General features: G+C 40.6%; 1 protein-coding gene across 1 annotated transcript in view; it reads left to right on the top strand.

The window, feature by feature from the left end:
- LOC115224769 overlaps window positions 1–13798 on the top strand; it is a 218008-nt gene that overhangs the window by 73368 nt on the left and 130842 nt on the right. The window contains exons 22-25 of the mRNA XM_029795680.2: window positions 1779–1850; window positions 4294–4451; window positions 5844–5935; window positions 7525–7708. Coding sequence (XP_029651540.2) covers window positions 1779–1850; window positions 4294–4451; window positions 5844–5935; window positions 7525–7708 — 506 coding nt within the window. The remainder of the gene's footprint in view (window positions 1–1778; window positions 1851–4293; window positions 4452–5843; window positions 5936–7524; window positions 7709–13798) is intronic.

Raw genomic sequence — 13798 nt, 5'->3', positions numbered from 1 at the left:
GATAAATCAAATATACGTTTGGCAGGCGTATTTTGAAAAATCCGAAACCGGTACTGCATTATCCGTTATCTAGGTTTTTCATTTTTCAGATGTTCTTCCTAGAGGTAAGACAATTTTTTTCATGTTTGTTGCACACATGCATCTTTACTAGTACATACGCAGTGAAGCTATACATTAGCATCGTATTTATTACGTTCGCTATTTTCCAGTAAATACCGGTGCTTCGTTGTACCATTTATTTACTTTTATGTATATATATATATATATATATATATATATATATATGAAGGCAAGTGGCTTAGGGTATTCAATTGTAAGATTGTAAGTTCGATTCCTACTGATGCATTGTGTACTGGATCAAGACACATTATTTCTTGTTGCTTCAGTCCACTTGGCTGACAAAAACAAGTTGTAATTTAAAAAGCTGTCTTTGTCACACTCTGTGTCATGCAGGATCTCCCTGAGAACTACATTAAGGGTATGCATGTTTGTGGAATGCTCAATCACTTACACATTCATTTCATGAGCAGGCTGTTCCATTGATTGAATTAATCCTTTATTCTGTACGAAGATTTATTTACTATAAGTCGACACCAGGGCATACAGATAGGAACTTCACAGCAACCAGAAAATGCTCAATAATCATAAATTCTCCACAGCATGTATCACCATCATGGTTATATGCCTTTTCAAGGTCTACAAAGAAATCATGTGCATCTTTGCAATATTCCCTCGATTTCTTGAAGATATACTGTAGAGTGAATATCTGGTTGGTTGTGCTGCATTTAGGAGAGATGCTACTCATTCCTTCAGTTAGCTTGGGCTCAGCAATTTACTTACACTTCTTTTTTCTGACACCTAGCCTAGGCTTTATCAAGGAGGCTCAACAAGGAGATTCCTCTATACTTTCCCTTTTTAAAAATTTTGAATATCACCCCAGATTGCCATTGGATTGGTATCTTTCCAGAGGTCCAAACTATCTGGCATACATGAGTCAGCCTGAGAGAATACCATCTCTATTTAAGGTTTTTTTAATATTACACATCGAATTTCATACTCTCCAGCAGCCTCATCACTTTCGAATACTTTAATCTCTCCTCTAACATCTGGAAGGTTAGCTTCCATAAATGCATCTCGTGTCTACCAGAAGATTTTATTGCGACTGGACTTTGGAAATAATGAAAGTTTTCTCTCCAGCTTCCAAGGGTGCTCTTCACTGCAAGGAGAAGAACTACAGCTGAGTTCTTAATAGCAGAGTGCTTCTTTTTACAAAGTCGAGTGGGTGTCTACCAGAATATTTTATTGGCTAATCTTAAGTCAGCATCCAGATTAACTCCTAAACCTTCCACAACTTAGGCTTAAACGTTTTTATTTACTGTTTTTGATGCAACTTTTTGTGTCTCAGTGTATCACCTGTGCAAAAAGGGAGGCTTGTTTCCAAAACCAAGCTTTTTAAACATCCTTCTTTGCTCAGCTGGCATCTTCAACTTTGTTGTGGTTTTTACTTGTATTATATTTTGCTCTTTATTGTGTTATTGGGACTTCACAAAAGAGTTTTGTTTTCATTAGCACATCCAAGTCAGATTGATGTATTCAACCCTTTCCAAAATACACCGGAGAATCATACAGAAAAATAAAGAACTGCCCCATGTTCGTGAGAATTTACTGAGTCAGTGGGGACTTAAAAAAACTTTCAACACTTACAAACTGGAGAAAACAGCTTTATTGCCTTTTACTGATTTTAACATACATAATATTTATCTATTTCTTTCTTTCAGAAATATGAGCAATAACCAAATACAAGGGTATGAAGATGGTGCTTTCTTATTCCTCTCCAGCCTAACTAACATGTAAGCATATCAAAGTTCTTTGTTTATAAGAAAATCAAACACTTTATAAAAAGATATTTTCAAATTCACAATAGTTGGTTTAAAACTTGACAATAAATAGTGATACATTTCTTTAAATCTTATTGGGTTAAAGCAATTATTTTCAGGTATTGTGTTTTGTCATTGTCAAGGCTGCATTCACGTAAGTGGTAGCCATGATCAAGGACGCCTTCAAGGATTTTTAGAGGGGCAGAGTGAGGAACACATCGCCAGGTTCTGGAGCTGTCTTGAGCCCACACTGGAAGCTGAGCGTGGCTACTCTGAGTAAACTGTTATCTACCAGCCATAATCTAGTTGGAGCATTTTATTTTTTAAAATAATTTTCGTTTTCAATGGGATATTGCGGTTTCTTTACCTTTTATGCAAACAAATTTAGCCTGAACACTCTGTACATACATACATACACACACACATTCATACATGCATGCATACATACATACATACATACATACATACATACATACATACATACGTACATACACACACACACCTGTAAAACTTTCCAGAAGTTTATCATTTAAATGCATATGAGCATGTCTAGATATGCAACTATATGCTTGAGAATACATACCTAAAACAAAACATACAAATCTTTATCCATCCATCCATCCATCCATCCATACATACATACATACACACATACAAATCTGCAGTTGCTCCATCCAGATTACAAGTTCAGGCTCATATCTGTAATTATTGGGGCCCTGGGATATGTAAAACACTGCCTAAATATCAATCTTGAGATATCAGGTTTCTCAAAACTAGAAAGGAGAAAGCTAATTCTAAGACTACGGATCCAATCCATCACTGGAACTATAAAAATCAGTAAAACTTTCCAGAAGTTTATCATTTAAATATATATGAGCATGTCTAGACATTCAACTATATGCATGAGAATTCATACCTAAATTATAAAAATCTGCACATACATAAATACATACATACATACATACAAAATACTCTGTTGATGATATTGAAATTCCAATGAAAGAGCCTTGGATCTTGGTTAGAAGCTATTGGCAAGAAATCTTGAAATAACTTGAATCATCATCATCATCACCATCGTTTAACGTCCACTTTCCATGCTAGCATGGGTTGGATGATTTGACTGAGGTCTGGCAAACCAGATGGCTGCACCAGGCTCCAATCTGACCTAGCAGAGTTTCTACAGCTGGATGCCCTTCCTAACGCCAACGACTCCGAGAGTGTAGTGTGTGCTTTAACGTGCCACCGATACGAGGGCCAGTCAGGAAGTACTGGCAACAGCCACGCTCAAGTGGTGATTTTTTTACCTGCCACCTGCACAGGAGCCAGTCTAGCGGCACTGGCAACGACCTCGTTTGAATACTTTTTAACGTGCCACCGGCACAAGTGCCAGTATGGCGACGCTGGTAATGATCACGCTCGAATGGTGTTTTTTATGTGCCACCGGCACGGAAGTCAATCAGCTGCTCTGGCAGCGATCACGCTTGGATGGTGCACTTAGCGCTCCACTGGCATGGGTACCAGTCATCGAATTTGTGAATTTGATTTGATTTCACTTGCCTCAACAGGTCTTCGCAGGCAGAGTTTAGTGTCCAATGAAGGAAAGTTGGCTTGCCAGATCTTTTCTCGCACTGCATATTTCTAAAGGTTTCGGTCACTAGTCATTACCTCGGTGAGGCCTAATTTTTGAAAGTCGTGCTACATCACCTCATCCCAGGTCTTCCTGGTTCTACCTCTTCCACAGGTTCCCTCAACTGCTAGGGTGTGGCACTTTTTCACACATCAATCCTCATCCATTCTTGCCACATCACCATACCAGTGCAGTCGTCTCTCTTGCACACTACATCTGATGTTCTTAGGTCCAGCTTTTCTCTCAAGGTACTTACACTCTGTCGAGTATGCACACTGACATTACACATCCATCAGAGCATACTGGCTTCGTTCCTTGCGAGCTTACGGAATGAATAAATAAACCGAATTATGACACATATAAATATGCTGAACTATTGAGAAATCTGCAGTTACTCTATCCAGATTACAAGTTCAGGGTAATACCTGTGATTATTGGGGCACTGGGATATGTAACACACTGCCTAAAACCAATTCTGAGAAATCAAAATCAGAAAGGAGAAAGCTAATTTGAAGACTACAGATCCAGTCCATCACTTGAACTGTAAATATCTGTAAAAGTTTCTAGAAGTTTATCATTTAAATATATATGAGCATGTCTAGATAAGCAATTATATTTATGAGAAGACATGCATTAAATAAAACATATAAATCTACACATATACATACATTCATGCATACATATATACATTCATATACATTCATACACATGATTCTTGAGTTAAATTAAATCAAAGATTTTTCAATTGATCTTATGCAAATTTTGTTGATCTTCTCTCTATAATTACAGTGACCTGAGACACAATGACAACATGGCTTGTGGATGCCATCTGCCAGCTTTTGTTGATTATATGAAGCAAGAATATAGCAGATATATGAATGTTTATGGCTCTTGCCTAAATGACCAAAACAGATCAACAAATATATTGCATTATTCACAATGTGAAAGTAGTTAAAAATTTTCTTTCCTTTCGTTGTTACTTTATGTTTACTAGCCTCATTTTGTAGGATAATGATATGGCCAAAATCATTTGCAATATTTAGCAACATACCTTTAAGTTCTGTATTGAAGTCCTGCCGATGTGCACTTCACCTTTCATATTTCATAATGAAATACATTATTATTATTATCAGGGTCATTGTTTATGTCTCTGAAGAGCATCAGGTTATCAGCTTTGCACTTTGTGAGTCCTGAGGTGACTTTAGGCCCATTTTAGCAATTAAATCAATGGTTACAAAGGGGGTTTGTAACAGCAGAATCAGAAGCCAGTGGGATTTCTGTGCAGTTGTCCTCTTTTTAGCTTCTCTGATCATTTCTGACTCAGAGTTCTGCACTCCAGAGTACACAGTACTACATCACAGCAAGCGACCCTGAGCAAGTCGTTCTTCAGTAGACTGCTCTAAACTACCCATACAGAATAAATACTAGTGCCAGTGGCACGTAAAAAGCACCATTCGAGCGTGGTCGTTGCCAGTGCTGTCTGACTGGCTCCCATGCCAGTGGCATGTAAAAAGCACCATTTGAGCATGGTTATTGCCAGTACCACCTGACTGGATCCCATGCCCGTGGCATGTAAAAAGCACCATTGAGCATTGCCGATGTCAGTACTACCTGACTGGCCCCTGTGCCAGTGAATCATAAAAAGCAAATACTGCACTCTCAGAGTGGTTGGCGTTAGGAAGGGCATCCAGTTGTAGAAACTTTACCAGCTCAGATCGGAGCCTGTTCTCAATCAAACCGTCCAACCCATGCTAGCATCGAAAGTGGACGTTAAACGATGATGGTGAATATAATGACTAGCATCCCAAATATCTGTGGCGTTGTGTTAAAGCAAAAACTGAATTGTAATTATTATCATTTTTGTTACTGAAAACATACTGTTTTGGCATCAGTCGTATCCCATCAGATGATATAAGTTACAGGGTTTGGTTTTGGGCCCCCTGTGCTCTCAGATGAGATCAGTTTCACAGTTCAATCACCCCCCCAATAAACATGAACCAGTAATACAATGAGGTTAATTCAAAGAAGTGTTTCTCTCCACACCATGAATAGTTTTAAAAAAAAATTAAACATTATTTTGTGTCTTGTAAACAACACTAATTTAAACATTTAATTACGTTCATTTGTTAGTTTAATGTTGAAAAATATCGTCATATTTAAATTAAAACTCAAAGTTAATACCTTATCACTCCACATTCAATTTAACTTATATTTATTATGTATTGATCTCCGCACGACCACATTCACATTTACTCTTCATCACAAACTAAATATTTCATATTATTTCGATACATGATGAGTCTGATTCCTAACTGTTGATATTTTTTTTAATTCTTTAGACTACAAACTTTTTCAACAGAATTTGCAATGTCAAACGTGTTCAACAAACAAGTGCACTGATTCTGATGTGACAATTTGTCCAGGTGCCGAGGTAAATTAAGATGTTATTTTTTACTTTTGTGTTATAATATGTCACTAAAATATAAATATCTGAAAACTGTGTAAATATTGTCTTATGAGTTGATGTTATGATATCTTCCTCTGAAATATTTTCATCACAATTATTTGAGTCGTAAATCATCTAAATTCATCTTATAGAAAGAAGATATCCCTCACAAGAGTCATAGAAAAACAAACGACACATAATCACTGATCTTGCAATAAGGAAATGAACTAGTTTGCTCGTTGCAAGATCAGTGACCATGTGTAACTTTGTTTTCAATGTATTGCTAGCTGGAGTGAACTCCTGCTATTTCTAGTGCACGATTATCCACCAACGTGTATGACCACAAAGAAACTGTATAGTCAAGTGGCCTCATGGCTAGAAAAACGTGGGAGTTCTCTCACCTGTTTGGATTATACATCGTATATATTGGGTGTAGATTGTATTGAATAACCAGCTGGAAGAGGCGTCCTCCTGGGGTTAAAAATAGCAGTAATGCTGGTCTCTATGGAAGAGCCATGTTTAAGTGGCGAACAGATAAACATTACTTCTCAGTATTGCTAATGCTTTTATCTGTTATAGAGATTTTCTAACCAGCTAATTTGTTTGTTATGTATATATAAATATGTTTGTTACGGACTCTTTTGTCGTTAGACGATGTATGAGAGTCCGGCAAATTCTTACCAAACAACAACACTGATGATTGTTTATAGTGATCAAACGTCTGCGTTCACATAAGCTCATTCCCTCCATCATATCGACATTACCTGTACATGTGCACCATGTGCTACATGTCAGATGATGAAATGATTGCAGAGCAGTGTAAAATGAAGTGCTTTGCTCAAGAATACAATGCAATGCCTGGCATGGGAATTGAAACCACAATCTCGCAATCATGAGTGCAACACCGTAACCACTAAGCCATACATATGTGTGTGTGTGTGTGTGTATATATACAGCCGATGCCAGTATCCCCTGACTGGCCCCTGGGATCAGTGGCACGTAAAAAGCACCTACTACACTCTCGGAGTGGTTGGCATTAGGAAGGGCATCCAGCTGTAGAAACATTGCCAGATAAGATTGGAGCCTGGTGCAGCCTCCTGGCTTGCCAGCCCTCAGTGAAACCGTCCAGCCCATGCCAGCATGGAAAACAGACGTTAAGCTATGATGATGATGATATATTATATATATATGTCTGTGTGTGTGTATATCTATATATATATATGTGTGTATCTATGTATATGCTTGTATGTGTGTGTGCATGTGTGTACCTTTAAAATTCCTAATACTTCTTTCCCTGTATCATATAACGTCCTTCTCTTTGTATATGCAAACGTTATACTTTCTTTCTTTGTAACTTCTGGAAGTTTCATGTTTTTATGCCCTTTAGTGCCTTTGTGGATGATAAAACAAACAATATTTTTATAATCATTGTTAGTAGTAGTAGTAGTTGTTGTTGTAGTAGTAGTAGTAGTAGTTGTAGTAGTAGTAGTAGTAGTAGTAGCAGCAGCAACAGCAGCAACAACAACAGAAGCAGCAGCAGTAGCAGTATATAACTTTTATATTTATTATTACAGCCTGTATGTCAGAATACAATTTCAATAACTGGTGTGACATGGAAGTTAGAAAGATCCTGCAGCACATACAGAAAATGTGTTGAAGCTATGGGAAAAAATGCCCTTACTTGTAAGACATGGAGTAGTGGAACTTCTTGTGTAAATTGTTGCACTGGAAAGTTGTGTAACAAGAGAGGTTTCTATGGTAAGTGTCGTTTATTCTTTGATGTAATTACGCCTGATTTTTTAATGTTTATGAGAAAATATTTTTTGATAATTATACATAAAACATATGACATAACAATACTTTAGCAAGCACGATAGTAGTATGTGTGAAGCAAGGGTCAATAATTCCATGGGAACCTATAAAAATATCACCTTTGCCAAGGAATCAGATTTAATCTCACAAACTATTGATATATGATTGCAAGACGTCTTGGCACCACATATATACACGCATACATGCAGTTGTGTGTGTGTATATATATATATGTGTGTGTGTGTGTGTGTGTGTGTGAATCGTTTTCTTCCGTCTTCCCTTCTATTGGACTTTACTCTGTTTCTGAAGAAGAGTGTCTGTTCGAAACGTTAAACCATCTTTCTTTCCTTCCCTGAGCGTCTGCTAATACATCACTTGTACTACGTACTCGTGTTGTTATGTTTTTTGTGTTTGTTCTTTTTTTTATTTTTGGGATTAATATATATATATATATATATATATATATATATATATATGTATATATATTAATCCCAAAAATAAAAAAAAAACAAACAAACACAAAATATATATATATATATCTATACTAGCAGTTGGATCCGGTGTTGCTCATGTTTTTCGTGTTGAAGTTAAGCCTACCTCTGACCTTGTATTGAAATCGTCTATGTTCCCCTTGCCAAATAGTACTCATTAAGATGTATGCCGCATTCAACTTATGGACATCAACTGTAATCACGTGTGACATATCTTGAAAATCGATAGAATAGTCTCTGAAAAAAGCTGACTCACGCTTGTTGCCTTCCAATTCCTCTGGAATTAAGTTAAAACCTTTGCCATCTCCCTTACCTCAAAATTTACCAAAATTTCAAATTTCATTAAAATCAGATGAATAATATAACATTTACAGTCAAAAATAAAATCCTGGCGTAATTATCAACTTTTTGTAAATACTATATACTGACATCAACTCACTGCCAGGACTTATTCTTTGTAAGCCCAGTACTTATTCTATTGGTCTCTTTTGCTGAACTGCTAAGTGACGGGGACGTAAACACACCACCATCGGTTGTCAAGCAATGCTAGGGGGACAAACACAGACACACAAACATACACGCACGCACACATATATATATACATATATATGACGGGCTTCTTTTCAGTTTCCGTCTACCAAATCCACTCACAAGGCTTTGGTTGGCCCAAGGCTATAGTAGAAGACACTTGCCTAAGGTGCCATGCAGTGGGACTGAACCCGGAACCATGTGGTTGGTAAGCAAGCTACTTACCACACAGCCACTCACAAAAGACAAAGTTTGTTATTGGAGATTGAACCTAGAATCATCTGGTTTGGAGAGCAGCTTGCATATCAGAGTAGTGTCTGCAATTTGTGCAAAAGGAGAGGAGTAGCAGTAAGTGGCAGTGGTTCTCAACAGGGGGCCTTATAAGATTTTTTGGGGGATCCACACAAGCAAAATAGTAAACTGGGGACCCACAGGATTTATTTTAAGGGCCCACGAGAAAAACTTTGCTATAGAGGTATTTCCCACAAGAAACAGCAAGATTTCTTAATGTTTTTCATAATTCAATCTTACACAAGTGAATGTGAGGATGGAAAAGGGGAATTTTGAAAGAAGTATCTATAGAACTAATTTTTAAACATCAAATGGCTAGGGGGTGTCCACCAGAGTGACGTAGTAGTCAAAAAGGTCCACTGTTCTATGCTAAGGTAACCTGTATATAAAAAAAGAGCCCAACACCCACAATTTCTTTAAAAAAGATAAATGTTACATGAGGTATATTTTTAAGATACACAATATCTTACTTGTTTCAGTCATTTGACTGGCCATGCTGGAGCACCGCCTTTAGTCGAGCAAATCGACCCCAGGACATATTCTTTGTAAGCCTAGCACTTATTCTATCGGTCTCTTTTGCCGAACCGCTAAGTTTCAGGGACGTAAACACACTAGCGATGTTGGGGGGACAAACACAGACATGCAAACACACACATACACACACACATACATTATATATATATATATATATATATATATATATATATATATACATACACACGACAGGTTTCTTTCAATTTCTATCTACTAATCCGACCAAAGCCTTGTGAGTGGATTTGGTAGACGGAAACTGAAAGAAGCCCGTCGTATATATGTGTATGTATATATATATATGTATATATATATATATATATATATATATATATATATATATATATATATATATAATCATCATCATCATTGTTTAACGTCCGTTTTCCGCGCTAGCACGGGTTGGACGGTTCAACCGGGGTCTGGGGAGCCAGGGGCTGCCCCAGGCTCCAGTCTGATCTGGCAGTGTTTCTACAGCTGGATGCCCTTCCTAACGCCAACCATTCTGCGAGTGTAGTGGGTGCTTTTTACGTCCCACCTGCACAGGTGCGAGAGGGGTCTGGCATCGGCCACGATCAGTTGGTGCTTTTTTTTTTTTTTTGTGCTACCGGCACAGAAGCCAGTCAAGGCGGTGCTGGCATCGGTCACGTTCGGATGGTGCTTTTTATGTGCCACCAACACAGAAGCCAGTCGGGGCGGTGCTGGCATCGGCCACGTTCGGATGTTGCTTTTATGTGCCACCGGCACAGAAGCCATTCGAGGCGGGGTTGGCATCGGTCACGTTCGGATGGTGCTTTTTATGTGTCACCGGCACAGGTATCACAACTACTACTGTTTCCATTGATATTTAGTTCGATGTTCATGCACTTGACTCAACACGTCTCCTCAAGCACAGCGAGATGTTCCGGGATCCCACGATCGGTTGGTGCTTTTTATGTGCCACCGGCACAGAAGCCAGACAAGGTGGTGCTGGCATCAGTCACGTTCGGATGTTGCTTTTTATGTGCCACCGGCACAGAAGCCAGTCGGGGCGGTGCTGGCATCGGCCACGTTCGGATGTTGCTTTTTATGTGCCACCTGCACAGAAGCCATTCGAGGTGGGGTTGGCATCGGTCACATTCGGATGGTGCTTTTTATGTGCCACCAGCACAGAAGCCAGTGGAGGCTGCACTAGCAACGTCCACGTTCGGATGGTGCTTTTTATGTGTCACCGGCACAGGTATCACAGCTACTGTTTCCATTGATATTTGGTTCGATGTTCATGTGCCACTGGCACAGAAGCCATTCGAGGCAGGGTTGACATCGGCCACGTTCGGATGGTTCTTTTTATGTGCCACCGGCACAGAAGCCAGTGGAGGCTACACTGGCAACGGCCACGTTCGGGTGGTGCTTTTTATGTGTCACCGGCACAGGTATCACAACTACTGTTTCCATTGATATTTGGTTCGATATTCATGTGCCACCGGCACAGAAGCCATTCGAGGCGTGGTTGGCATCGGTCACGTTCGGATGGTGCTTTTTATGTGCCACCGGCACAGAAGCCAGTGGAGACTGCACTGGCAACGGCCACGTTCGGATGGTGCTTTTTATGTGTCACCGGCACAGGTATCACAACTACTGTTTCCATTGATATTTGGTTCGATGTTCATGTATATGCACTTGACTCAACAGGTCTCCTCAAGCACAGTGAGATGTTCCGGGATCCAAGGTACTTTGGATGGGCAAGGGGTATGCGGAACTGGTGCCGGGAGCATCCCGGGTCTTAGTAGTCACAGCACATCTCCAGAGGTCTCAGTCCTTCGCCATTGCCTCAGTGAGGCCCAACGCTCTGAGGTCATACTTGACTACCTCATCCCATGTCTTCCTGGGTCTACCTCTCCCCCTGATTCCTTCAACTGTTCGGGAGTGGCACTTCTTCACACATCTCTCCTCATCCAACCGCAGTACATGACCATACCATCGCAAGCGTCGCTCTTGCACACCGCATCTGATGCTTCTTATGCCTAGCATTTCTCTCAGGGTGCTTACACTCTGTCGTGCATTCACACTGACATTACACATCCAGCGGATCATGCTAGCTTCATTTCTTTCAAGTCTACGCATGTCCTCTGCAGTCACGGCCCATGTTTCACTGCCGTGAAGCATGGAGGTTAGCACACATGCATCACACAATCTACCTTTCACTCTGAGTGAGAGACCCTTTGTCGCCAGTAGGGGTAGGAGCTTTCTAAACTTTGCCCAGGCTATTCGTATTCTAGTGGTGACACTCTCTGAGCATCCACCCCCACTACTAACTTGGTCACCCAGGTAGCGGAAACTATCAACTACTTCTAGTTTATCCCCCTGGAGTGTGATGGAATCTGTTTTTTGAGTGTCTGTGGTGTCTATTGTCCCTGTGCATTTGCCGCACATGAAAGCTATCTTATCAGTTAATTTCCCTTTGATGTTGCTGCACCTCTTATGCGTCCATAGCTTACACTGGGTGCATCTTATGGAGTTTCTACCTACACCTTTCCTACAGATCGAGCAGGGCCACCTGCCCGATGGGGGGGGGGTGCTGAGTTCGCCTTTCTGCATACTATAACTGGTCTTCACTACATTTACTCTAAGGCCCTTTGATTCTAACCCTTGTTTCCACATCCGAAATTTCTTTTTTAGTTCCGGTAGTGATTCTGCTATGAGGGCCAGGTCATCAGAACAGAGGAGCTCCCAGGGGCAACTTGTTTTGAATTCCTCTGTTATTGCCTGGAGGACTATGATGAATAAAAGGGGACTGAGGGCTGAGCCCTGATGTACACCTACTTCTACCCGGAATTCTTCACTATATTCGTTGCCAATCCTAACCTTGCTGACAGCCTCTCTGTATAGAGCCTGTACAGCCCTTATTAGCCATTCGTCAATCAACAGTTTCTGCATCGACCACCAGATAAGGGATCGGGGAACCCTGTCAAAGGCTTTCTCCAAGTCCACAAAAGCTATGTAGAGGGGTTTATCTTTAGCTAGGTACTTCTCCTGAAGTTGTCGGACCAGGAATATAGCATCAGTGGTGCTTCTACCTGGCACAAAACCGAACTGCATCTCATCTAAGCAAATTCTCTCCCTAATGAGATGGGTTATGACCCTCTCTGTGGTCTTCATCACCTGATCCAACAGTTTAATACCCCTGTAGTTATTTCTATCTAGAGCATCACTCTTACCCTTGTAGCAGTTGACTATGGTGCTGCTACGCTAGTCATTGGGTATGACTCCATTGTGAACTACCTGGTTAACAATACGGGTGACTAGGCCAAAGCCCACATAACCAGCTGTTTTAAGCATCTCAGCAGTGATTCCTGATGGGCCGGGGACTTTACCCGGTTTCATATCCTTAATTGCTGTATCTACTAGGGAGCCGTCTATTCGGATAGCTGGTCCCTCTACTGGGTCAACATTTGGCAGGCTCTCCTCCTCCCATTCATTCTCCACATTAAAGGCAAGTGCCCCATCATCCATGCGGACACATTTCACTCCTGTAACATCACTATTTTCTCTCACACACTGTCTAGCAATACGAAATACCTCAGTTCTTTGGTCCTCACGTCGCTGGACATTGGCAAACTTCTTCTTTTCTGCTATATCTTTGGCTATGTATACCTGCCGCCCGGCCTCCCTTTTGGCTACTTGGTACGGTTCCCTGCTACCCCCATCCCTCCAGGCTCTCCAGGCCTGTTTCTTAGAACTAATGGCTTTGTCTACTGCACTATTCCACCTCCACGTAACTCTAGGTCTGGAAGGGACTATGCACCATCCACAGACTTGGTCTGTGGCACTCAGCAAGCTGTCCCGTAGGAATTTCCAGCTACCTTCTATGTCTGACGTCTGTAGCTCCTCCTCCCTCTCATCAAATTTCTTGATGAGGATGTCCCTAAATCTCTGACCATGTGAAGGGTTCTTTAGCTTCCAAATCCTTCTTTTCTGGATTGGTCTGTTTCTTGGAGTCCTTCTGGCCTCAAGCCTAAAGTCACTAATTATTAGCCTATGCTGAGGGATACACTCTTCACCCGGGAGAGTCTTTGTATTTAAGAGCGACCCTGCATCCCGCTGTCTGGTGAGGATGAAGTCTATTTGGCTAGCGGAGTCCCCTGACTGATAAGTTATAAGGTGGCAGTCAGGCTTCCTGAAGTTAGTGTTGCAGATTAAAAGGTTACATGCATCA

This window comes from Octopus sinensis, linkage group LG2 (assembly GCF_006345805.1).
Source record: "Octopus sinensis linkage group LG2, ASM634580v1, whole genome shotgun sequence".
Classification (NCBI taxonomy): Eukaryota; Metazoa; Mollusca; class Cephalopoda; order Octopoda; family Octopodidae; genus Octopus; species Octopus sinensis.
Note: the sequence above shows the minus strand (reverse complement) of the source record. Positions and strands in the feature narration are given on the sequence as shown.